The sequence below is a fragment of the Salmo salar genome, chromosome 10 (assembly GCF_965601325.2).
Source record: "Salmo salar chromosome 10, fSalSal1, whole genome shotgun sequence".
NCBI classification, from domain to species: Eukaryota; Metazoa; Chordata; class Actinopteri; order Salmoniformes; family Salmonidae; genus Salmo; species Salmo salar.
Window position 1 is genome coordinate 104,253,660 of NC_138300.1, and position 27,941 is coordinate 104,281,600.

The 27,941-nt window shown below is 41.9% G+C and overlaps 1 protein-coding gene across 1 annotated transcript; it reads left to right on the forward strand.

Annotated features, from left to right (window-relative positions):
• Nucleotides 1-339: 339 nt before the first annotated feature.
• On the forward strand, nucleotides 340-27,734 carry si:dkey-103i16.6 (NAD-dependent protein deacetylase sirtuin-3). Its single transcript, XM_014125365.3, has 8 exons — nucleotides 340-597; nucleotides 24,043-24,280; nucleotides 24,512-24,733; nucleotides 24,843-25,075; nucleotides 25,389-25,489; nucleotides 25,747-25,908; nucleotides 26,206-26,418; nucleotides 26,592-27,734. The coding sequence occupies exons 2-8, from the start codon at nucleotides 24,051-24,053 to the stop codon at nucleotides 26,823-26,825; spliced, it is 1,395 nt and encodes a 464-aa protein (XP_013980840.3). The 5' UTR covers nucleotides 340-597; nucleotides 24,043-24,050; the 3' UTR covers nucleotides 26,826-27,734.
• The last annotated feature ends 207 nt before the right edge of the window (nucleotides 27,735-27,941 follow it).

Below are 27,941 nucleotides of genomic sequence, written 5' to 3' on the forward strand. Positions count from 1 at the left end.
TTTGTCACCTTTATAGTGCAATGAATGTATTGTTTAGTGTTGTGGCTTTGCTGGCATGCATAGAATTTTTTTTGAGTTTGCCCCAGCAAGATTGACATGCTAAAATCGTAGGATAGTAATTTTTAAAAGTGAGATTTTCATTGGACAGTTACACTAACATATTTATAAATGCCTAGGCCTTATTCAAAATAGACCATGTTTTGGTACTCAAATGCAAGTAGGCCCACTGTATAATAAATAAAACATCGACAAGTCTATGCCGTTTCTAAATTTCAGAATTTTGGCGGGAGAGGGCAAACCATTTCAAATCGCATATGCACAGAGATGGATTTTCCCGCACTGAAAGCTGGAAGTGACGTACTTCCTTCGCGGGAAATGGTGCCGCATTCGACAGATGCCAGCGGAGAAATACAGCAACACAGAAATCTAAACAGGTGCAATTCAAACTTTCTTCGGAGCTGGCCAAGTAGAAGTTGTCACTATGTTGCACGCGTCACAGTCTGCATGTTGATGTAGAACGTCTCTTGTTGCGCAACAACTTCAACGCGCGCCTTCCATCCCATCAGCTTTCTAAAGTTCCGCCCTCTGGAAAGACAGGTAATTTTACATGTTTATCGAACATTGCCTTCAGTTTGCGTGTTGATAAAATCATAAAAATTAGCCTACTTCGTAACTTAACTTGCATTTTGTGCAAGATAAGGAATAACGTTAGTCTCTTACAAAAGCATTGACAGCAGAGCCTACAATCCTGCCTTGAAAGCCTAAATTCTGTATTCGACATCTATTCTATTTAGCTAGCCTGTCTGTTTGTTCAGTGTTTTGATAACCGCAGCCATACTCTTGACCTGGTTACCAATGCACTTTCTATTGACATATCCTCCTAAATTGTTGTTACTTTCTGATCTGTGCATTTTTTACTACCTTGTTGCCCAACGCGTTATTAAGAAACGCTATCTTACCTCTGAAGTTGCTACAGATTTTATTGTGTATGAACAATACTCCACCACCTATTCTGCCTTCCTCTTGTGAGGATTTAGTTGATGACTTTAATAGCAAATTAAGCGCAACCATTAATGCCATAGCTCCAGTAAAGTTGAAAAGGCCACATCCAAACGGAGTGACGAAACTAGTCAATTAAAGATACGTTTCAGAAAGACAGCAGAAGCAGAGAGAGTCGAAGTTGGTAGGGCCATTATGATATTATGAGAGAGAAACTTGCCATGTATAACAAGGCAATTAGAAATGACAGACTGGCTCATTTTTCTAACATGATCACTATTAATCTGAATAATTTGAGAGTGCTCTTCTCGACCATGGATGGCTTGATTAATCCTACCCCTGCAAGCCTATGGGAACTTTCCTCCACATCTAAATGTGATGGGTTGGCAGCATATTTTAGAGATATATATATTTGAGAGATTTTCAGGCCAATCTCCAGCCTTCCATTCTTAAGAAAAATTCTGGATAAATTGGTTTTCAAACAGCTAAATAATTTAAGTGCCAACTATATTTCTGAAATATTCCAATCTGGTTTTCATGCCCACCACAGCACAGAGACAGCCTTAGTTAAAGTGGTAAATTACCTTAGAGCCAACACAGATGCCAAACAGCTCTCTGTTCTTGTAATCTTAGATTTAAGTGCTGCATTCGACACTGTTGACCATGATGTCCTTCTGGACATGCTAGAGAGTGGGTTGTTATCTCCGGTCCAGTTTTAAATTGGTTTAGGACCTATTGGTCCTCTCTGGTTGAGAGTGGCGTTCCACAAGGTTCAATTTTAGCTCCACGGATAAATTGTTAGACTGTATTCGTGGTTTAAATACTTGGATGGCTCACAACTTCTTCCAGCTAAATCAAAACAAGACCAAGGTACTTATTATTGGAGCCAAAGCACAGAGAGAGACTCTAGCCGCACATTTTAATTCACAGGCAATAAAGATAAAAAACCTAGGTGTAATGATTTATTCTGAACTAAATTTCGAATCACACATTAGGAATGTCACCAAAATAGCTTTTTACCACCCGAGGAACATTGCCAAGGTGCGGCCGTTTCTCTCTCAGGCTGATGCAAAGAGACATCCATGCTTTTATTACAAGCAGGCTTGACTAATGTAATGCTCTCATGTCTGGTCTACCCAATAAAGTCATTGGTCAACTGCAAAACATCCAGAATGCTGCAGCACGGGTACTGACCAAGACCAGACGGAGAGCACACATTACACCGGTTTTAAGGTCTCTGCACTGGCTGCCTGTGAGTTTTAGAATTCATTTTAAGATTCTTCTATTGGTTTCTAAGTTAATCTACGATTGTGCACCCCAATACATGTCAAGCATGCTTTTAAGTTGTGTACCCAGTATGTCCCTCAGGTTCTCCGGCACTGCCTTTTAACTATCCCAAAGCCTAGAGGCATGGAGAGGCAGCCTTTAGTTACTATGCCTGAGCCTCTGGAATAGCCTGCCAGAGATCCTGAGGGGGGATGAAACTGTGGACATATTTAAGAGATCTTAAAATACATCTTTTTAGGTTTGTTTTTCCTTACGGTGCTTTTTAGTTATTCAGTTTGTCAGTCTTTTTAAAAAATGGTATTATAATAATTTTTTTGTAGTAAGTGTTTCAGCTTTTATTTTCATTTTTTTTATATATTTTTTTTCCTGTAAAGATGGGGTTGAGGTCAGGGCTCTGTGCAGGCCAGTCAAGTTCTTCCACATCGATCTTGACACACCATCTCCGTATGGACCTCGCTTTGTGCACAGGGGCATTGTCATGCTGAAACAGGAAAAGGCCTTCCCCAAACTGTTGCCACAAAGTTGGTAGCACAGAATTGTTGAGAATGTCATTGTATGATGTAGCATTAAGATTTCCCTTCACTGGAACTAAGGAACCTAATCCATGAAAAACAGCCCCAGACCATTATTTCTCCTCCACCAAACTTTACAGTTGGCACTATGCATTGGTGCAGGTAGCATTCTCCTGGCATCCGCCAAACCCAGATTCGTCCGTCGGACTGCCAGATGGTGAAGCGTGATTAGTCACTCCAGAGAACGCGTTTCCACTGCTCCAGTGTCCAATGGTGGCGAGCTTTACACCACTCTAGCCAACGCTTGGCATTGCACGTGGCGATCTTATGCTTGTTTGAGGCTGCTCGGCCATGGAAACCCATTTCATGAAGCTCCTGACGAACAGTTATTGTGCTGACATTGCTTCCAGAGGCAGTTTGGAACTTGGTAGTGGGTGTTGCAACAGAGGACAGACGATTTTTATATGCTTCAGCACTTGGTGGTCCCGTTCTGTGAGCTTGTGTGGCCTACCACTTTGTGGCTGAGTCGTTGTTGCTCCTAGACGTTTCCACTTTACAATAACAATACTTACAGTTCACTGGGGCAGCTCTAGCAGGGTAGAAATTTTACGAACTGACTTGAACTGATCCTGTGACGGTGCCACATTGAATGTCACTGAGCTCTTCAGTAAGGCCATTCTACTGCCAATGTTTGTCTATGGAGATTGCATGGCTGTGTGCTCGATTGTGTAAATCTGTCAGCAACGGGTGTCGCCAAATCCACTAATTTGAAGGGGTGTCCATACTTCTCTCTCGCTGTGTGTGTGTGTGTGTGTGTGTGTGTGTGTGTGTGTGTGTGTGTGTGTGTGTGTGTGTGTGTGTGTGTGTGTGTGTGTGTGTGTGTGTGTGTGTGTGTGTGTGTGTGTGTGTGTGTGTGTGTGTGTGTGTGTGTGTGTGTGTGTGTGTGTGTGTGTGTGTGTGTGTGTGTGTGTGTGTGTGTGTGGAATTCCAAAAGAAACGCCATCTTGATTTAGAGTCAGGAATGAACTAATATAATGTAAAACGCTACAGATCTGGGTGACCAGGCTAATAGTATTGATTTAGAGTCAGGAATGAACTAATATAATGTAAAACGCTACAGATCTGGGTGACCAGGCTAATAGTATTGGGAATCACTGGGAGGATTAGTGATAGCTAGCCCAAGATGTACTCTTAAGGAGCCTAATGTTACCATTACTCCTTAAGGTCCAAGGACCTTATGTTATTTTCAGAGGTAGACTGGCTCTGGCAGCCAAAACAGCCAAATGCATTCTGCAATATGGACGGGAATAACATTAACCTAATTTTATTGACAATATTTTACATAAAACATCTTACTGTGCTGCTATTTGTAGTTTTATAAACTCAGTGGAAAACATTCTCTCCATTCAGCGCCACTCTAATCTTGAGGAGCGTTTCTTTAAAACATGCATCCAATCCCCTTGATCCCTTACATAATAGATGTATTTTATATAGTGCTTTTCATACAGAATCTTTTGCTTTTAAAAAACAAACAAAAACATATGAATGAAGCTGGCAGTTCATGAGAGATGGTTTTCCACAGCCAGATAAAATGACTCACACCAATAATACTAATGTACAGCAGGGGAGGACGGCTCATAATAATGGCTGGAACGGCGCGAATGGCATCAAACACATGGAAACCATGTGTTTTCTATTTGATACCATTTTACTCATTCCTCTCCAGCTGTTACCAGGAGCCCATCCTCCCCAATTAAGGAGCCACCATCCTCCTGAGTTTACATTGGCACTAGCCATCTTCATACTCAATATCTGCAGCTTCACCTGTAAAATCTTAGGAAGCCAGTAGATGGCAGTGCAGCCTAAGAGTCCAGCCTCTGTTATCAGATATGGGCTTGTTCGACAGTGCAGGCAACTGCCTAAAGACTGAACTACAAATCACCTTGCATCATAAATAACAACTTATTATTATTGTTAATATTATTTGTAGATCAGTCAGTCACAATTTACATCATGGTTTTGACGCTCTCTAACACTTCCAATGACACCATTCATCCCTATGTAATAATGCATTGAAGCCAAATGAAATCTGTTAAGATGGCGTCTCATAGAGACATAACATGCACAGTTTGAGCTACTCCAGGAAGTGACTTTGCAGGGTAGCTCAGTGCTGCCCCTCTCATTGAGTAACTCAAGTTGAAGGCCGACCGTGGGGCCCTGCAGGCTGCCATTAGCAACTAAATGATCCTTAACTTCTGTGTGCAAATTATTTTATTTTAATTAAATAATTGGTTCAAGGACGTATGTCTGGTGTATAAGAAGCAATTATTGGTAACGTGATTGTCTTAGAATGTTTATTTTACTTAGATGAAGATTGACCATGAAGATTTTTCCATTTACTATAATGGTGGATCCTGTTTTCTGATAACGATGCCTGCAGTACCGCGGTTGACCTTGAACCGCCTTGGCTTCAATGAGAGGGGCAAGCGTTCTCCACTGGGTAGCAGTAAAACCTCAAGTTCACAGTTCCACACAGTTTACATACCTGTCCAGTGAGTAGTATCCAAGGATGTATATAAACCCTGGATTGATGATGCTATGTATTGGCCATTGAGAGGCTTTGAAGCCACCGGTCGACATATTGGCACTAGGGTTGGGCCGATATATGATTAAATCGAATATCGTGATATTTGACATTGACGATACATCGTGACTCACAAAACGATATATCATGATGTGCAACACTATACTCTATTTGAATTTTTCAATTCAAAACAGGGCAGTTTTATCAGATAAGCTGTATCAATATGTTGAAAAGTAAGTCTAAATGAAAATAATAAGCCTTATGTTTTGCCATACTAAGGTTATTTTAATTAAAATGTGACTATAATATCGTAAATAAGCACAAATTGAGGTCTGTAATTGTCTAGTCATTAACGGTGCGAACCAATTCTGACGGATATCACGATATTTGGAGTAGCATATCGACAAAGAGGTCTCCCCAAATATCACCGAACCCTAATTGGCACTCCCCAGAAGGAACAGTCCTCCATAGGAATGAATGGAATTCTATAGCATTTCAATTAAAGATTTCATGGACAAAGTTACATTTATTTTTTTAGTTGAAGTGGGGACAGAAACATTACTTATCTCAACAAAAAGTATACGTTAAAGGTGCAATAATATTGCAAATTTGCAAGTAATTATTTCACTGTACCGTTTCACTTCTGTATCCTGTGTATGTGACAAACTTCGATTTTATTGATATAGTGTGTGTGTGTTTACCAGAGACAATAATGTTAAGAACAACATATCCTGCACCAAAGTCAGATTAGGATATAGGCCAAGGCCTAGTGTGTATTTTCGCTACTACTTTCACCACTTTTAGTCTTAATCTTTGGTTGTTTACTACAGTGCCTTACTCACACTGTTTAGCACATGGCCTCACATGTGAATTCTTAAAGACATGGGTGGGGCTAAGGCTTAAGAGGCTGTGAACGGTGCTGAATGGGTGTAGACAAAGAAGAGCTCTCCAGGAAGTGCACCAAAACATTCATGGGCCATTTTCTCCAAAGTGGGGTTACAAGTTGATCAACTTTTTCAAAGCAGAATCACTTTCCCATTGTTCCTCAACAGCAGTGTATGAAATACCATTTTCTAGCTCTGAGTCAGTACTTTTACACAATGTAAAACATTTTTTTAAACACAATTTCTAATTATTATTGGGGCTAGGGGGCAGTATTGAGAATTTTGAAAAAAATATGTGCCCATTTTTAACTGCCACCTACACCAACTCAGAAGCTAGGATATGCATATTATTACCAGATTTGGATAGAAAACACTCTGAATTTTCTAAAACTGTTTGAATGGTGTCTGTAAGTATAACAAAACTCATATGGCAGGCAAAAACCTGAGAAAACCTGAGAGAAAAAAAGAATTTTGTGGCTGTACTATTTTTTTTTATCATTGTTTAATAGATACCACAGTGAGAAAGGATTCATTTCGCAACTCCTACGGCTTCCACTAGATGTCAGCGATCTTTATAAAGTTGTTTGAAACGTCAATGGTCAACAGAGACCGGATGACAAGGAAGGGAAGTTGACCTCCCTGGGATGTCGTCACTTCCATTATTGCCTGCACCTGCTCAATCATGTGACGCGAGACAATTTTCAAAAACGTTTTTCTAGACACAGGAGCGGTCGGGTTGAAACATTACTGATGTTTCACGTTAAAAATGGCTCTAAAGATTGATGGTAAACAACGTTTGACATGTTTGAACGAACGTAAATAGATTATTTTTTAAACTTTTTAAACTTTTCGCCGTGACTCCCCCCCCCCCCGCCCGCGCTACTTTTGAGTAGCCACCGAAGCGCTAACAACATGGAACAACTTGGAGTTATTTGGACATCAATTATGAACTTTGTCAAAAGAAACCACATTTGTAGTGGACCTGGGATTCCTGGAAGTGCCAATGGATGAAGATAATCAAAGGTAAGGGATTATTGACGATAGTATTATTGATATTAGATGGTTACAAGATGATGCTAACCTATATAGCCTAGCCTATTGTTCTTAGCACAGCACCCGGTTTATTGCAACTTGTGATTTCCCAGTAAAGTTATTTTGAAATCTGGCAATACAGTAGCATTTACGAAATGTTCAAATATAATTATTTGAATGACAATATTATAATTTACCAATGTTTTCGAATAGTAATTTTGTAAATTGTAACGTTGTTCAACGGAAGCATTTCAGAGAAGAAAAAAAATCTGAATTTCACCGCTACTGTAAAATGCTGTTTTTGGATATAAATATGAACTTGATGGAACAAAAAATGCATGTATTGTATAACATAATGTCCTAGGAGTGTCATCTGATGGAGATTGCCAAAGGTTGGTGCATAATTTTAGCTGGTTTCTGCTTTTGGTGACACCTGACCTTGAATTGAAAATGGATGTTTGTACTTTTGTGGCTATGTACTGTCCTAACATAATCTAACTTTATGCTTTTGCCGTAAAGCCTCTTTGAAAATCGAACAATGTGGTTGGAATAAGGAGATGTTTATCTTTTAAATGGTGTAAAATAGTTGATTGTTTGAGGAATTGAAATTATTAGATTTTTGATGTTTTGAATTTCCAGCCTTGTTAGCAATCCCGTCTCGGGGTTCATTGCTAACCTGTAGCCCCAACAGGTAAAAAAATAATAATAATAATTTTACCCCAATTTCGTGATATCCAATTGGAAGTTGCAGTCTTGTCCCATCGCTGTAACTCCCGTACGGATCTGTTGCTTTTAAAAAAACAAACAAAAACAAATGAAGGAAGCTGGGAGTTCATGGGAGATGGTTTTCCACAGCCAGATAAAATGACTGTCACACCAATAATACTAATGTACAGCAGTGGAGGCTGCGAGGGGATGACGGCTCATAATAATGGCTGGAACGGAGCGAACGGAAGGGCATCAAACGCATGGAAACCATGTGTTTTGTATTTGATACCATTCCACTCATTCCTCTCCAGTCGTTACCAGGAGCCTGTTCTCCCCCAAATAAGGTGCCACCATCCTCCTGTGATGTAAACTCATCAAAAAAATAAATGTCCTCTCACTGTCAACTGTGTTTATTTTCAGCAAACTTAACATGTGTAAATATTTGTATGAACATCAAGATTCAACAACTGAGACAAACTGAACAAGTTCCACAGACATGTGACTAACAGAAATGGAATAATGTGTCCCTGAACAAAGGGGGTGGGGTCAAAATCAAAAGTAACAGTCAGTATCTGGTGTGGCCACCAGCTGCATGAAGTACTGCAGTGCATCACCTCCTCATGGACTGCACCAGATTTGCCAGTTCTTGCTGTGAGATCTTACCCCACTCTTCCACCAAAGCACCTGCAAGTTCCCGGACATTTCTGGGGGGAATGGCCCTAGCTCTCACCCTCCGATCCAACAGGTCCCAAACGTGCTCAATTGGGATTGCGATCCGGGCTCTTCGCTGGCCATGGCAGAACACTGACATTCCTGTCTTGCAGGAAATCACGCACAGAACGAGCAGTATTGCAGGTGGCATTGTCATGCTGGAGGGTCATGTCAGGATGAGCCTGCAGGAATGGTAACACCTGAGGGAGGAGGATGTCTTCCCTGTAATGCACAGCGTTGAGATTGCCTACAATGACAACAAGCTCAGTCCGATGATGCTGTGACACACCACCCCAGACCATGACGGACCTTCCACCTCCAAATCGATCCTGCTCCAGAGTACAGGCCTCGGAGTAACGCTCATTCCTTCGACGATAAACGCGAATCCGACCATCAACCCTGGTGAGACAAAACCGCGACTCATCACTGAAGAGCACTTTTTGCCAGTCCTGTGATGTTGTTGCCGGTGATGTCTGGTGAGAACAGGGCTACAAGCCCTCAGTCTAGCCTATTGCAGACAGTCTGAGCACTGATCGAGGGATTGTGCGTTCCTGGTGTAACTCGGGCAGTTGTTGTTGCCATCCTGTACCTGTCCCGCAGGTGTGATGTTCGGATGTACCGATCCTGTGCAGGTGTTGTTACACGGGGTCTGCCACTGCGAGGACGATCAGCTGTCCGTCCTGTCTCCCTGTAGTGCTGTCTTAGGCATCTCACAGTACGGACATTGCAATTTATTGCCCTGGCCACATAGGCATGCTGCAAGGACCCTGGGCATCTTTCTTTTTGGTGTTTTTTCAGATTCAGTAGAAAGGCCTCTTTAGTGTCCTAAGTTTCCATAACTGTGACCTTAATTGCCTACCGTCTAACAAACTGTTAGTGTCTTAACGACCGTTCCACAGGTGCATGTTCATTACTTGTTTATGGTTCATTGAACAAGCATGGGAAACGGTGTTTAAACCCTTTATAATGAAGATCTGTGAAGTTATTTGGATTTTGACGAATTATCTTTGAAAGACAGGGTCCTGAAAAAGGGACGGTTCTTTTTTTTGCTGAGTTTACATCTGCGCTAGCCATCTTCATACTCAATATCTACAGCTTCACCGGTAATATCTTAGGAAGCCAGTAGATGGCAGTGCAGCCTAAGAGTCCAGCCTCTGTTATCAGCTAAGGGCTTATTCGACAGTGTAGGCAACTGCCTAATGACTGATATACAAATCACCTTGCATCATAAATAACAACTCATTGGGAGAGGCGAACGTCGAGAGCCATGCATCCTCTGAAACACGACCCTGCCAAGCCGCACTGCTTCTTGACACACTGCTCACTTAACCCAGAAGCCAGCTGCACCAATTTCAGTTTTTGACAAAACAAGCTGTTTAGAGAATCATTGAATCATCTAAACCTCTGTGAAATAACTTTTCAATAACCAGCAATATTGTATTTCTAGATGTTTGAAGTTGGTGTACAAAACCGAATGTAAAAGATGCAAAAACGAAACTTAAGAATGGGAAGCATAGACATAGAACAGATTTATGTGCTCTATCGCTTCTTATATTTGCCTTTGAGTGACAGATCTTTAACTCACATTTCTATGTGAATTTGGTTGGGTCACCTAAAAAGTTACACATTTCAGGTTTTTAAAGCTTTTTTTATACATTTTTTATTTGTATGTTTAGCTCATATTTTAAAGTATGCATTATTTTGCTCTTGTGCTTTATGCTATTTGCCTCATGACTCCTGCGTGCTTTGTTGACTATGAACTTGCTTGTTTACCCAACTGTGGGACAGACTATTTGTTCCCATAATCGGAACTCTGACTCACTATTGGTTACATGGACTCTTGGTCTCCCAAACTATTCTAACCACCTCTCACTGGCTTTTTATTCATGTTACCTGATGAAATTGCTGTACAATATGATCTTGTTGCCATCTAATGCACATTCAAATGTTATAAATCAACACTGCAGAGCTCCCCCTGTCTTCTGCCGTGCCCTGATTGTACTACTGCTGATTATATCTGGAAATGTACATGTACACCTTTGCCCATCGACTGTTGCTTGCCCCAATTCTGATTTTGTGCTCTCATATTTGGGGCGGCAGGTAGCCTAGTGGTTAGAGCGTTGGACTAGTAACCAAAAGGCTGCAGGATCGAATCCTCTAGCTGACATGGTAAAAATCTGTTCCTAGGCCGTATTGAAAATAAGAATTTGTTCTTAACTGACTTGCCTAGTTAAATAAAGGTAAACATAATTTAAAAAAAGAATAGTAAAAAAAAATCTGCTTCACTGATTTCTGCTCTCATGGGTTTTCTGCACGTTAACACTAGAAGCTTATTACCTAAAATGGATCAATTGAAAGTGTGGGTTCACAGCTCCAATCCAGATGTGTCTTAACCACATCCTGAGACGTGGTTAAGGAAGAGTGTTTTGAACACCTGATGTTAACATTTCTGGTTATAACCTTTTTAGGCAAGACTGATCTTCCAAAGGTGGTGGAGTGGCAGTCTTTACCAAGGAACACCTTCAGTGCTCGGTCGTCTCCACCAAGTCTGTTCCCAAACAATTCGATTTGCTGGTTTTACGCATTGAACTTTCAAGTAACTCTTTGTTGACTGTTGCTGGGTGTTATTGGCCACCTTCAGCACCGGCCTGTACCCTACCTGCCCTAAGCTCTCTCCTGGCTCCTTATACGAAGTCTGAATTTGGCCTGCTAGGTGACCTAAACTGGGACATGCTTAAACCACCTGACCAAGTCCTAAAGCAATTAGACTTCCTAAATCTTTCTCAGATTATTACCAATCCCACAAGATATGACTCCAAACACCCAGAAAAGGCTATTCTTGTTGATGTTATCCTTACAAATAATCCTGATAGGTATCAGTCTGGTGTTTTCTGTAATGACCTTAGTGATCACTGTTTTACAGCCTGTGTTCGTAATTGGTGCTCAGTGAAACAACCTGTCCTGATTTGTCATAGACGCTTGCTAAAAAACTTTAATGACCTGGCCTCTGTAAATTGGTATAGAATCAGCTTGATCCTCTGTCGAAGACACTTGAATCTTATATATATATTTTTTTTCAGTGGTATTGTTAACAGGTTATGGATGTATCACTGCAACCTTAAAGGTCCTCAATGATGTCACCATTGCCCTTGATTCTAAGCAATGTTGTGCTGCTATTTTTATTGACTTGGCCAAAGCTTTTGATATGGTAGACCATTCCATTCTTGTGGGCCGGCTAAGGAGTATTGGTGTCTCTGAGGGGTCTTTGGCCTGGTTTGCTAACTACCTCTGAGAGTGCAGTCAGAACATCTGACATCTGCTGTCTCAGCCACTGCCTGTACCCCAAGGCTCGATCCTGTGTCCCATGCTCTTCTCAATTCACATCAACAACATAGCTCAAGCATTAGGAAGCTCTCTCATCCATTTATATGCAGATTATAGTCTTATACTCAGCTGGCCCCTCCCCGGATTTTGTGTTAAACGCTCTACAACAAAGCTTTCTTAGTATCCAACAAGCATTCTCTGCCCTTAACCTTTGTTTTGGAGGTGTTCAGAACAAGTTTGTGGTTTGTTAAGAAGAAAGCCCCTCTCCCCACCGGTGTGATTACTACCTCTGAGGGTTTAGAGCTTGAGGTAGTCACCTCATACAAGTACTTGGGAGTGTGGCCAGATGGTGGGATTCTGGCTCCCAAGTGGCGCAGTGGTCTAAGGCACTGCATCTCAGTGCAAGAGGCATCACTACAGACCCTGGTTCGATTCCAGGCTGTATCACAACCGGCCGTGATTGGGAGTCCCATAGGGTGGTGCACAATTGGCCCAGCGTTGTTAGGGTTTGGCTGAGGTAGGCTGTCATTGTAAATAAGAATTTGTTCTTAACTGACATGCCTAGTTAAATTTAAGGTTAGATAAAAAAAAATTTTTAGAAAAATGGTACACTGTCCTTCTTCCAGCACATATCAAAGCCGCAGGCTAAGGTTAAATGTAGATTTGATTTTGTCTATCGTAATCGCTCCTCTTTCACCCCAGCTGCCAAACTAACCCTGATTCAGATGACCATGCTACCCATGCTAGACTACGGAGACGTAATTTATAGATCGGCAGGTAAGGGTGCTCTCGAGCGGCTAGATGTTCTTTACCATTCGGCCATCAGATTTGCCACCAATGCTCCTTATAGGACACATCGTTGCACTCTATACTACTCTGTAAACTGGTCATCTCTGTATACCCGTCACAAGACCCACTGGTTGATGCTTATTTATAAAACCCTCTTAGAATTTGTTCTTAACTGACTTGCCTAGTTAAATAAAAACTAGTGTATATTTAAGTCATTGGTAGTATCCAGTAGCATATGACGTGTAGCTAGTGTGATTTAGATTTGGTGGTTGAATAATTCATGTAGTAGTTTGAGCATTTTTAAAAAGATTTTCCAAAGGAGTTTACCATATTGAGACGAGCATAAACAGATGACCAATGACAATCTTACTTAATCTTACACTTTGAACCTCCATTTCCTCTGTCCAATCTCATTAAGATTTGAGTGTTGCCTACATTTTACTGCTCTTTTCTGTCATTTACCTAGAGAGGAAGAAAATGCATGCTTTGAATAATTCTGCTGGCAGTACTTCATTAGAAAAAGTAACTTGACGAGTCATTAGTTGTAACACCAGGGTTGTGGGTTCGATTCCCACGGGGGGCCAGCACAGAAAAAAATGTATGAAATTGTATGAAATGTATGCATTCACTACTGTAAGTCGCTCTGGATAAGAGCGTCTGCTAAATGACTAAAATGTAAAAAATGTAAATGTAGTCATTTGTGTTGACTTGGAAATCACACTACTAAGCAACAAGGCTCGACCCCCCCCCCCCCCCCCTGTCTCTCTCTCTCACTCTCTCTTTGAGCAAACAATATATACCCAACACAAATTAGTTGCTTTGTGCCAATTGAGAATCCAACAAAGATGCAACACTAAGTGAAATGTCATTAGTGCAGGGGTGGGGGGAAAGAACAGACACTTTTGCCTCTTCAGAAGTCTTCAAGAGGTCTCCATGGTGACTCAGCTGCCTGTCAATTCCAATCCTTGCCATAGAGGGGCAGCATTGATCGACAGGTGGACCAAGGGGAAAAGTAGAGTTTGGCAGCAAGCAGAGGGTTAATACTTTTAAGTTAAACGTTTTACTGCCTGTCTCTTTGTCTCAGATTGTGTATCAGGCTGAGTAGCTGTTAAAACCCACTAGGATTCTGCAGGGCTCACTCTCTCTCAGTAACTGTAGCCTTGAGGTTATTAAAGACACAGCTTCAAACGGTGTCCATGGTAGAACACGGTGTTCAGCTCCAGCATTGGTACTAGTTAGTGTGCCACTTCTTTTTCACATAAGCCTAATTTTTCTCTTGGGACCTCTTGCAGAGTAGCAGGTGAAGGCTATGTTTAGGAGACGTGTGTGGTGGGATTCTGGATGGATCTACAGGAGATGTTGGTCTCTGAGTTGTAAAATGATTATAGAGCTGGGCTGTTTTGGGGGGGTGAGGCAGGGTAAGGCTGGTGAGCAGAGTTGAGGGACAGCTCTAATTAGATTACTGTAACCCTCATACGTGGGGCCACCTCACACCTGGTGGTCCTTGCACCCCATCCCAACGCTGAGGCAGGGCCAGGGCACTGGGGAGAGGATTTGGACTGCGGGGACTGAGTTTTTGGTTGGGGAGAGGTGGGAGAGCTGCCCCAACTCAAAGGCCATGTCGAGGGGAGGGCTCTTAAATCCTCTCAATCTTTTATCATTTATACAGGGATTTATTTGTCATTAAAGAACAATCATGGTATCAGAGCAGCATCAAGTAGCATAATTGCGTATAAGAATAGTTTTTTTTATTATAGAAAAAAATACAAACCCTCTCTGGCCATTCATTGTTGCACTGGGTAATGATATATTTTCCAAACTGGGGCTATATATTTTCCACAAAATGTTGTATGGGACTTGCACATACATTGATATTAAGAGGTGTTATGGATGGTTACATCCACTGAACACGGTGAATTGGACTTCACCAACTGCACTTGTGCTGCCATTCAGGCCCATAGTAAACTAATTGCAATACATTTGTCAACACAAGTCGCTGAACGAAGATTCCCCCTCTCTCTCTCTTCTGTTGACTTAACTCTGTGTATTTCCCCCAGTGGCTAGCTACCGACAGCTCCTGTCAGGCTGCTCATTCCATTACTGAGAGGCCGTTGCTAGCCTCCTCACCATGGTTTCCTCCAACCCCGGCGATCATGTTGGTTTTTGCCCTCCCCTTTGGCGTTAAGCCCCCATGTTCAGGCTTGTTAAGTCTCTCTTTAGCGCAAGACAACTTTCTCCCCCCTCACTCACAATGGAGCTGACCTCTGGAGCACATATCAGCTGGACATTACCCTTCCACTGCAGCAGTTGTTTTCTGCTCTACTTTAGAATTTATTAGGCTAACCTGTGCTAAAGTGGGAGGAGAAATAGGAGGAAGACCCTAAAAATTGTCAAAGACTCCAGCCACCCAAGTCATAGACTGTTCTCTCTGCTTCCGCACGGCAAGCAGTACAGAGAGCCAAGTCTGGGACCAAAAGGCTCCTTAACAGCTTCTACCCTCAAGTCACAAGATTGCTGAAAAGTGAATCAAATGGCTACCAGGACTATTTACATTGACCCCCTTATTTTATTTGTATTTATTCTTATTTTTTGCACTGACTCTCTTGCACAGGCTTGATGTACACTTACTGGATTCTAACCACCCTGTCACAAATACTACACTGACACTCCAACACGCACACATATTGATGACGCACATGCATATTGATGACACACACATTCCTTCAATCTTCACATACGCTTCTGCTACTCTCTGTTTATCTATGCATAGTCACTTTACCCCTACCTGTACAGTGCATTCGGAAAGTATTCAAACCCCTTCACTTTTTCCACATTTTGTTACGTTACAGCCTTATTCTAAAAGGAGTTCAATTGTTTCTTTTCCTCATCAATCTACACACGTTACCCCATAATGACAAAGCAAAAACAGGTTTCTTAAGTTTTTTGCAAATTTATTCAAAATAAAAAAACATATCACAATTACAGTATGCAGACCCTTTACTCAGTACTTTGTTGAAGCACCTTTGGCAGCGATTTCAACTTCGAGACTTCTTGGGTATGACGCTACAAGCTTGGCACACCTGTATTTGGGGACTTTCTCCCATTCTTCTCTGAAGATTTTCTTAAGGTCTCAGGTTGGACGGGGAGCGTCCCTGCACAGCTATATTCAGGCTCTCCAGAGATGTTCGATCGGGTTCAAGTCTGGGCTCTGGCTGGGCCACTCAAGGACATTCAGAGACTTGTCCCAAAACCAGTCATGCGTTGTCTTGGCTGTGTGCTTAGGGTCATTGTCCTGTTGGAAGGTGAACCTTTACTCCCAGTCTAAAGCCCGGAGGGCTCTGGAGAAGATTTTCATTAAGGATCTCTCTGTACTTTGTTCCGTTCATCTTTCTCTCGATCCTGAATAGTCTCCCAGTCCCTGCTGCTGAAAAACATCCCCACAGCATGATGCTGCCACCACCATGCTTCACCACAGGGGTGGTGCCAGGTTTCTTCCAGACGTGACGCTTGGCATTCAGGCCAAAGAGTTAAATCTTGGTTTCATCAGACCAGAGAATCTTGTTTATCATGGTCTGAGAGTCCTTTAGGTGCCTTTTGGCAAACTCCAAGCGGGCTGTCATGTGCCTTTTTTACTGAGGAGTGACTTCTGTCTGGTCACTCTACCATAAAGTCCTGATTGGTGGAGTGCTGCAGAGATGGTTATCCTTCTGGAAGGTTCTCTCATCTCCACAGAGGACATCTGGAGCTCTGTCAGAGTGACCATTGGGTTCTTGGTCACCTCCCTGACCAAGGCCCTTCTCCCCCGACTGCTCAGTTTGGCCGGGTGGTCAGCTCTAGGAAGAGTTTTGGTGATTCCAAACTTCTTCTATTTAAGACTGATGGAGGCCACTATGTTCTTGGGAGCTTCAATGCTGCAGAAATGTTTTGGTACCCTTCCCCAGATCTGTGCCTCGACACAATCCTGTCTCGAAGCTCTACGGACAATTCCTTCGACCTCATGAGTTGGTATTTGCTCTGACATGCACTGTCATTTGTGGGACCTTATATAGACAGGTGTGTACCTTTCCCAATAACGTCTAGTCAATTGAATTTACCACAGGTGGACTCCAAGTTTTAGAAACATTTCAAGGATGATCAATGGAAACAGGATGCACCTGAGCTCAATTTTGAGTCTCATAGCAAAGGGTTTGAATACTTCTGTAACTTGATACAACTTTTTTTTAAATATAAAGTTGCAAAACTTTCTGGGGTGTTCTGTGTAGATTGAGGAAATGTTTTTATTTAATCCATTATAGAATAAGGCTGTAGCGTAACAATGTGGATAATATTACCTCAACTATCCCATACACCTGCACATTGACTCTGTACCGCCGGTACCCCTTGTATCTATCCTTGTTATTGTTATTTTATTGTGTTACTATTTTTCCTTTAGTTTATTTAGCAACATTTTCCAAAAAAAATCCAACTCTTGATTGTTGGTTAAAACCTGTTAGGGACAGACGTTCCGCTACAAATATCCAATGGTAGAGCGTGGCGCGAAATACAAATACCTCAAATGCTATAACTTCAATTTCTCAAACATATGACTATTTTAAACCATTTTAAAGACAAGACTCTCGTTAATCTAACCACATTGTCCGATTTCAAAAAGGCTTTACAGCGAAAGCAAAACATTAGGTTATGTCAGGAGAGTACCCTGCCAAAAATAATCACACAGCCATTTTCAAAGCAAGCATATATGTCACAAAAACCAAAACCACAGCTAAATGCAGCACTAACCTTTGATCTTCATCAGATGACACTCCTAGGACCTTATGTTATACAATACATGCATGTTTTGTTCAATCAAGTTCATATTTATATCAAAAAACTGCTTTTTACATTAGCATGTGATGTTCAGAACTAGCATACCCACCGCAAACTTCCTGTGAATTTACTAAATTACTCATAAACGTTGACAAGAAACATAACAATTATTTTAAGAATTATAGATACCTCGATTGCATAAAGGAGTTCTGTATCAGATTTTAAAATAGCTTTTCGGCGAAAGCACATTTTGCAATATTCTGAGTACATAGCCCGGCCATCATGGCTAGCTAATTTGACACCCACCAAGTTTGGCCCTCACCAAACTCAGATTTACTATAAGAAAAATTGGATAACCTTTGCTGTTCTTCGTCAGAATGCACTCCCAGGACTTCTACTTCAACAACAAATGTTGTTTTGGTTCCAAATAATCCATAGTTATATTCAAATACCTCCGTTTTGTGTGTGCGTTCAAGTCACTATCCGAAGGGTGACGCGCGAGCGCATTTCGTGACAAAAAATGTCAAAATATTCCATTACCGTACTTCGAAGCGTGTCAAACGCTGTTTAAAATCAATTTTTATGCTATTTTTCTCGTTAAATAGCGATTAATATTCCAACCGGGCGACGTTGTATTCATTCAAAGACTGAAAGGAAAAAATGGAGTCGCCTCGTGGACGCGCATCTCCAGTGTCACTGTTCTCAGCCAGACCACTCACAAAAACTCCTGCTGTTTTTCGCCCAGAGACTGCAGAGACGTCATTCCACTTTCTGGCGCCTTCTGAGAGCCAATGGAAGCCTTAGAAAATGTCACGTTACAGCAGAGATGCTGTATTTTCGATAGAGATGCCACAGAAGGAGAACAAATTGTCAGACAGGGCACTTCCTGTATGGAATCTTCTCAGGTTTTGGCCTGCCATATGAGTTCTGTTATACTCACAGACACCATTCAAACAGTTTTAGAAACTGGAGTGTTTTCTATCCAAATCTACTAATTATATGCATATTCTCGTTTCTGGGCAGGAGTAGTAACCAGATTATATCGGTTACGTTTCTTATCCGGCTGTGAAAATACTGCCCCCTATCCCAAACAGGTTAAGGGCTCGCAAGTAAGCATTTCACGGTAAGGTCTACACCTGTTGTATTCGGCGCATGTGACAAATACAGTTTTTGTTTTATTTGATTCATACTTAACTTCAGACTCAACCATTCTTAAACCCTTACACTCGTGGGAATTGGCCTATATGGATGGGGCTAAATGTAAATGTTTCTTACAGAAGAAATATGGAAACATGAATGAACATGGTAGCAGTTAAAAGGGAACAGTTTGGATATTGTTGGAAAATTATTAGACTAAAGGTGAGGACACAACAGTTCACCTGATACAAGATTGAATCCAAACATTACACTGTTGATTTTATGTGCATTTGACATTTTATTGCACTTTTTGCCACATTTGATGACAACGAAATCTGAAAATACTCTGGATACATTCAGTAACATAAGAATATTATTGGACAATGTTTGGTAGGTCCAACATAAGACAAAAAAAATTACAAGGGTTTGAGTGAGAGGAGTAACTTGTGTTTCCACGTGGCCACACACCTCCAAAGTGTGCACAGTTCCTAAGTAATTTCAATGTACTTTTCTGACTCAAAGAAGAGTTTTCAACTAGAAGGTGCTTTCCTAGCTGTGTCGTTGAGGAACTATAGCAAGCACACGTGTAGTTTTTGTTTTGACGACACAACCCTGCGTCCACAATTACTTTTGTTTACCCAATCCAAATACAGTCCCTTGTAAATCACAATCTGGGTCAGGTGAGCATCATTTGAAGGCATGTTCTATTGCCGACATGACTAGCTAAAGTATAAAATACGATCTTAGTGTTGGGCTTTCACAACGCAATTCAAATCAAATGCTATTGGTCACCTACACATATTTAGCAGATGTTATTGCGGGTGTAGTGAAATGCTTGATTGTTCAGGACAACCCAGGGTATAACGCCATGTCATCTTGTAACTACATCAAACATAGTGATCATAAACGTTGACACTAGAGGTTGACCGATTTATGATTTTTCAACGCCGATACCGATTTATTGGAGCACCAAAAAAAGCCGATACCGATTTATTGGAGCACCAAAAAAAGCCGATACCGATTAATCTAACAATTGTATGTATGTATGTATGTATGTATGTATGTATGTATGTAATAATGACAATAGCAACAATACACTTTTATTTTAACTTAATATAATAAAACATGTTCAATTTGGTTTAAATAATGCAAAAACACAGTGTTGGAGAAGAAACCTAAAAGTACAATATGTGCCATGTAAAAAAGCTAAGAACATGAACATATGAAAGCTGGTGGTTCCTTTTAACATGAGTCTTCAAAATTCCCAGGTAAGAAGTTTTAGGTTGTAGGAATTATAGGACTATTTCTCTCTATACCATTTGTATTTCATATACCTTTGACTATTGGATGTTCTTATAGGCACTATAGTATTGCCAGCCTAATCTCGGGAGTTGATAGGCTTGAAGTCAAACAGCGCTGTCCTTTAAGCATTGCGAATAGCTGCTGGCAAACGCAGGAAAGTGCTGTTTGAATGAATGCTTACAAGCCTGCTGCTGCCTACCACCGCTCAGTTAGACTACTCTATCAAATCATAGACTTAATTATAATATAATAAACATACAGAAATACGAGCCTTAGGTCATTAATATGGTAAAATCCGGAAACTATAATTTCTAAAACAAAACGTTTTATTCTTTCAGTGAAATACGGAACCATTCTGTATTTTATCGAATGGGTGGCAACCCTAAGTCTAAATATTGCTGTTACATTGCACAACCTTCAATGTTATGTCATAATTATGTAAAATTCTGGCAAATTACAGTCTTTTGTTAGGAAGAAATGGTCTTCACACAGTTCTCAACGAGCCAGGTGGCCCAAGCTGCTGCATATACCCTGACTCTGTTTGCACAGAACGCAAGAGAAGTGACACAATTTCTCTAGTTAATATTGCCTGCTAACATGAATTTCTTTTAACTAAATATGCAGGTTTAAAAATATATACTTGTGTATTGATTTTAAGAAAGGCATTGATGTGTATGGTTAGGTACATTGGTGCAACGATTGTGCTTTTGTTAAATCATCACCTGTTTGGCGAAGTAGGCTGTGATTCGATGATAAATTAATTATATGCAACGCAGGACTAGCTGGTTAAACTAGTAATATCATGAACCATGTGTAATTAACTAGTGATTATGTTAAGATTTGATTGTTTTTTATAAGATAAGTTTAATGCTAGCTCGCATTTTACCTTGGCTCCTTGCTGCGCTCGCGTAACGGGTGGTCAATACCCCCCCCCCTGTGTTTTTTAATAGAACTGCAGGAACATGCATGGAAGCAGTGGTGATGTGGGGGCTGAAGCCTTTCAGGACAAGATGCCACTGGTCTGGTGGTTAAAAAGATTAAATGTCCAGAAAATGAGCTCATAGTTTTCTTGGCTAAAAAATATGATCTGAAAGTCAAGTTGCAGTTCCTTTTTGATGCGTTTGTCTTAAAGAGTTAAAGTTATGCTACAGATGTTTTAAATCATTTTAGCCAGTAGTTTTGAAAGTGGCGCTCGCAAGTCTAAACGGGTCCCTGAAAATTCTGTACGTCATCCATTTCGTATGATATCTTACGTCCTGAAAAAAAAAAGATATGTTACCAATTCCAATTGTACAACATGTTAAGAATTTGTAAGTGCTTAAGATCCTGTTCAATATCTTTAAGAGTAGGCCTACAAGATTTTCTTTCTACCATGTCGATGCTAGCTACCCACCATAGAGACACTTAGAACAGAGCTCTCATCTCCCCCTTCCATCAGTCAGTAGCCTAAATGTTTTTATAGCTTTGTTGTGTATTACATCATTGTCATGTGAACTGCTTACATTGAGACCCCCCATGTCACCACCTCCTGAGGCCGATAAGGAGCCCTAGTGAAAAGCCTGGTCTTATCTCCACCCCATGCTCTGACGCTGGCCCTGCTTTATGGGTAGTAGCTCTTTTGTCTCCTCTCTTTCTCTCTCTCTCCCCTGATCACTCTCACTCACTCATTGCCCATGCAAGTTCTTTGAAGGCCCAGAAAAGGTTTGCAAAAGACACACACACCCTCCTTCCCTCCTTTCCGTTCTCTTCTCCTTCGTTCCCTCCATATCATTTCTCTGCACCCCCTCTCCTTTTCTCCTCTGTTTTGAGGGGGCCTGGAAGGGGCATCCTCCTTTCTCTCCCAGCTGGGTTTGTTGACACACAGTCAATCTAGGGTTCTCTTTCACCCCTGTCCACCACCCCGCTTTTTACCCTCGTCCCCCTCACCCCACCTCTCCTCGACCCCTCTCTTCTCTCTCAGAACATGAAAGCTGCCACAGCTGTGGACTGTATTAGCATAGCCGCTGAAGAGGGGGGTGCTAAATATATTACAGCCATTACCTTTTGTTTGAGCGGTGACAGTTTTTAAAACATTTCAGCTTTTCACTGGGCCTTCAAGGGAGGGAGCACAAAGGAGCGCCACTATGATTCTATTGAACCTGATTTTTAAATATGGCTCAGAAAGCTAGTGTAATTCAGAGGGAGGGGGTTCAGAGCGCGTAAGGCTGTGTGAAACCTGTTGGAGCTAAAAACAATTAAGTCGTTTGTTATACAGTACCAGTCAAAAGTTTGAACACACCTACTCATTCAAGGTTTTTTCATTATTTTTTAAAATGTTCTACATTGTAGAATAGTTAAGACATCAAAACTATGAAATAACACGTGGAATCATGTAGTAACCAAAAAAGTGTTAAACAAATCTAAATATATTTTAGATTCTTCAAGGTAGCCACCCTTTGCCTTGATGACAGCTTTGCACACTCTTGGCATTCTCTCAACCAGCTTCACCTGGAATGCTTTTCCAACAGTCTTGAAGGAGTTCCCACATATGCTGAGTACTTGTTGGCTGCTTTTCCTTCACTCTGCGGTCCAACTCATCCCAAACCATCTCAATTGGGTGGAGGCCAGGCATATCTGATGCAGCACTCTATCACTCTCCTTCTTGGTCAAATAGCCCTTACACAGCCTGGAGGTGAGTTGGGTCATTGTCCTGTTGAAAAACAAATGATAGTCCCACTAAGCGCAAACCAGATGGGATGGCGTATTGCTGCAGAATGCTGTGGTAGCCATGCTGGTTAAGTGTGCCTTGAATTCTAAATAAATCACTGACAGTGTCACCAGCAAAGCACCCCACACCACCTCCTCCATGCTTCACGGTGGGAACCACACATGCGGAGATCATCCGTTCACCTACGCTGCATCTCACAAAGACATGGAGGTTGGATCCAAAAATGTCAAATCAGACCAAAGGACAGATTTCCACCGGTCTATTGTCCATGGCTCGTGTTTTCTTGGCCCAAGCAAGTCTCTTTTTCTTATTGGTGTCCTTTTAGTAGTGGTTTCTTTGCAGCAATTCGACCATGAGGGCCTGATTCATGCAGACTCTTCTGAACAGTTGATGTTGAGATGTGTCTGTTACTTGAACTCTGTGATGCATTTATTTGGGCTGCAATTTCTGAGGCTGGTAATTCTAATGACCTTATCCTCTGCAGCAGAGGTAACTCTGGGTCTTCCTTTCCTGTGGCGGTCCTCATAAGAGCCAGTTTCATCATAGCGCTTGATTGTTTGTGACTGCACTTGAAGAACTTTCAAAGTTATTAATGTTCTGCATTGACTGACTTTAATGTCTTAAAGTAATGATGGACTGTCGTTTCTCTTTGCTTTGAGCTGTTCTTGCCATAATATGGACTTGGTCTTTTACCAAATAGCCCTATCTTCTGTATACCACCCCTACCTTGTCACAACACAACTGATTGGCTCAAATGCATTAAGAAGGGAAGAAATTCCACTATTTAACTTGTAACAAGGCACACCTGTTAATTGAAATGCATTCCAGGTGACTACCTCATGATTCTGGTTTAGAGAATGCCAAGATTGTGCAAAGCTGTCAAGGCAAAGGGTGGCTACTTTGAAGAAATCTTAAATCTAACATATATTTTGATTTAACACTTTTCTTTGGTTACTATATGATTCTATATGTATTATTTCATAGATACAATTTAGAAAATATTACAATTTAAGAAACCCTTTAATAGAAAAAAAGGAGTCAATGGATTAAGAAATGTAACATTTAAAAAAATAAGTGGCTGAACAAACAAGTGCATGATATTTCACCTAAATTCAGATTTTTTTCCCCCCTAATTTCCAAATGTTTTTCATCCAACACATCCCATAGTGGTAAAGACTATTTGATTTTCAGATGAAAATGTGAGCTAGCTTCTGACCGAAGTATCAAGACATTTGGATGGTCCTGCATTTCCATTGGCAGGTGGCGATATGAGCAAGGCCAGATCCAGCTGGGACAAGAGGGACCCCCAGGGGCCTGCTCTCACCAGGGTGACCCGTAGCTCCACCCCCCAGGCCTGGCACACAGAGCCACCCCAGCCCCAGGACTCTGGGCCTGGCCCACATGGGACCCAGCAGAGGAAGCAGACAGACTCAGCCCTACCTCTGGCCCAGGACCTCAGTCAAATGAGTGTGAGTGGACAGGACACCTCACTACCACGGTAATTCCAGTTACATCAGTCAAGAAGCATATTTTCAGTAATCCAGTTGGATGGATACTTGTACCTCTTGCATTTGGGAAGAACTGAATTGAAGATGTATTCTGCTTTCTATTCCATTTCACAGCAAATATCTTTTGTAAAATTGAGAACATCAAAACAAAAAATTGGAGATTGTGGGGTCACAGATGTGACAATAAGATTGAATAATGATTTTCTAACTTTGTGTTTCAGGAAAGGGAGGGTGTCTAAGGGCAGCAGTGGCCCCATCCAGGGGGGTCCGTCGTCCTCTGGCTCTAAGCACACACAGAGCTCCCCCTCTGGGCCGGCAATGAATCCCTCTCCCCGGGGAGGCCTGGCTGCTGTGTCTCGACTGGTGAAACTGGGCCGCTGTAAGAACGTGGTGGTGGTGGCCGGCGCAGGCATCAGTACGGCCAGCGGTATCCCAGACTTTAGGTGGGGTTGAGGGTGCAAGTCCTATGGGTTCTAGAGTATACTTGCTCCCTTTCTCTCGCTCTCATTTTTGTCTCACTCCAATTTGTGTTTCTATCCTCCCTCCCACTAGGACCCCGGGCACAGGGCTGTACGCCAACTTGGCCAAGTACAACATCCCCTACCCGGAGGCCATCTTCAACATCGAGTACTTCTCCAACGACCCTCGGCCCTTCTTCTCCCTGGCCAAGGAGTTGTACCCAGGCAGCCACCGACCCAACTACATCCACTACTTCATCCACATGCTGCACCACAAGGGCCTGCTGCTCCGCATGTACACCCAGAACATTGACGGCCTGGAGAAGAGTGGGTGTGGGGGGAGGGACTGGGTGGCTCTTTTGGGAAAGTGAATCTGCTCATATCTAAGTTTATAAGGACATTAGCTATATTTGAAGTCTACTCGTCCTTCAATAAAATGTGTGGTAGAAAACAGAAAGAAAGCACAGGGTTTCAGTGCTGCACAGAATTTCAGCATGCCATTCATAGTGACAGAACAGGGGCAGGGGAAACTTAAACAGGCAGAATCATCTCAAACAACTGACATTAAGACGTGAGAAAGGACATCACAATCCATGTTAGTGAATGTCATTGAAACTGACCCCTCCTCTCCCCTTAACAGTAAGTGGCATCCCAGACGAGAAGCTGGTGGAGGCTCATGGGAGTTTTGCGACTGCTTCCTGTCACCTGTGCTACACCCCATTCCCTGCCCAGGAGGCCAAGGTAAACCGGGACAAAGGTCACCAACCCATGCCAATCACAGGTGGTCAGCAAAATATCAGAAATGAAAATAACTTAATTCACAAAACCCACAAAGAGATGGCAATAATAAGCCACCAGTTTGTAACACAGATGAATATGGACTTGATTCAGGGTTTGCTTTTAAGAATATTCAAGACATTCAAATGCAGGAGCTAAACAGCCTAAAGTAGTCCTGGTAAATCTTTGACCAACTTCTCTTGGATGGCCGTCTCTTCCAGAGTGCCATAATGAGTGACAAGGTCCCGGTCTGTACGTTCTGCCAGGCCACGGTCAAACCGGACATAGTGTTCTTTGGAGAGGACCTTCCTGAGAAGTACTTCCTGCATTCTAAAGACTTCCCTAAAGCTGACCTGCTCATCATCATGGGCACGTCTTTACAGGTGAACCCTCAAAACTGTTAAGCGGCTACAGAAATGTTATATTGGATACTAACACAGTACCGCACCACACGGCCAACTACTCCACACTATTTGTAACTTGACTTCAGTTGCCTAAAAGTGTTGGTTCACTTTTTATTTTAGCTGATCTTAACCAGATTACAAACTTAAAAACAGTTGTGATGAAACAACAACACCATAAGACTTGAAAATAAGCACAAAATAGTGAACCAATGTCATAACATCAGCGTTCTTTCTGTGGATCTGACTCACTGTCTCACATTATGTGGTTTCTGCCAGATCGAGCCCTTTGCCAGCCTGGTGAACACAGTGAGGTCCACGGTTCCGCGGCTGCTCCTGAACCGGGACGCAGTGGGTCCCTTTCAGAAGGTGCCCCTGAGGAGGGGCGACTACATAGAGCTGGGGGACCTGGTGGACACGGTCAGGAGGTTTGCTGAATTCCTAGGGTGGCATTCCGAGATCCAAGACCTGATGACCAGTCAGGAAAATGGGGTATGTACAATGCAACACTTTCTATATCTATTCAGTTTAGGCCAGTGTTATTTCTAGTGGCATCTGCTTAAAATATAGGCTGTTTGGACTAGCTTGCTCTCTTGGTTTGTCATGGGTTTAGATTAGTATTTGTATGTGTTGTGAACAAACCTGGTTGTGTCATTTCTCTGCAGACCATCCCTACTCTGGTAAGCAGTGTTCCAGTAAGCAATGTTTCATCAGGAAGGGGCCGAGAAGGGCCCACCCAGACTAAAGCCACTGGCCTGGGGAGGAGAGGGGCGTCGGAGCCCCGAGGAAGGTTGCCCCCTAAGTCCAGGCCAGGGGCCCGGGGCCCCACCAACGGCAGCAGTGAGAGCGACTCCGAGTCAGACAGCAAGAGCATAGTTTCATCCAGCCCAAGTAAATGAAACTGAACATGTCCCCTGGGCCCCCGCCCAAAAATACACTCATTTCAATTGGTCGAGGAAATACTGGGAAAAAGTTTGTCATCGTCTGCTGATGTGTACAGTATGAATGTTTCAAATCAATGCAAATTGAAATTTTCAGCACATAAGGGAACCTCCTCGTTGTCTGAAATGGCGGGCAAAGTGAGGATTCAGGGGTTTGTCTAAATGGGGTGGAGGGGGGGTGTAAATGGGTATTCAGGCTTGGGGCAGGAACTTGTGCTTATGCCCAGCTCGTAGAGGACAGTGGTAAATTACCAAGGGAGACGTGACCTCCCGAGTTTGCAGTGTCCCGCTGTGTGTATTCAGACACCGCTGCCACCGAGTGGGGGGCTCCATCCAAAACTCATAAATGTCTTTGCCTCTCAACAAAGGAGTCAAGGACCCAATATCTGTGTATGTGCGCATTTGAAACGTATGCAGAGTTTGCTCTGAGAGACAGGTTCCATGCTCTGTCAATGTTGGCCTAATGCAAGTGTTCCATTTTGCACAAACTCATTGCACACTGTTCTCCACAGGTCAATTGTACACCCGTCTAGGCAGTACCCCTCTGGGATTCAACACTTCACATTTTGAATTAAAGACCGTTGAGCACTTATATTTTCAAGACAAAAGTTAAATGACTTAATGATCCTTTTTTAAATGTTTTGACTTATGAATGGCCTAAGTAGGGCTGTTTCCTTTTTCATCATCCTCATGAAATGTTCAGAAGTTTACAACTTCAATGCCAGGATAAGGGTTGTCCTTCAAATTCATATGTGGTTTTAACTGTATACTTCATGTATTCCATTTGGTTAGATTTATTTTGGACAGGACTGTATTGTTATATTAATTGTACAAAAAAAGACATTTAATAAATTAAACTTAGCCTTGCGTTTGTCTTCTGTGTTGTATTCAACTGAGAAATGATTGTGCTAAAAATGCAAAGTCCTATCTCATGTCTATTTCTGTGATTGGTACATAAAATCTGTTAAAAAAATACAATTCAGGATTGTTCATATTTTAATGACTTTGAAAGAGGCCTGACTTTATATATATATATATATATATAAAAAGCCACATTAAATATACATACATTTT

Coding starts and splice junctions, on each gene's coding strand:
- si:dkey-103i16.6 (XM_014125365.3), top strand. CDS start 24,051: ATGAGCAAGGCCAGATCCAGCTGGGACAAGAGGGACCCCCAGGGGCCT. Junction 24,734..24,842: donor AGCGGTATCCCAGACTTTAG/GTGGGGTTGAGG, acceptor CCCTCCCACTAG/GACCCCGGGCACAGGGCTGT. Junction 25,490..25,746: donor TCCCTGCCCAGGAGGCCAAG/GTAAACCGGGAC, acceptor CGTCTCTTCCAG/AGTGCCATAATGAGTGACAA.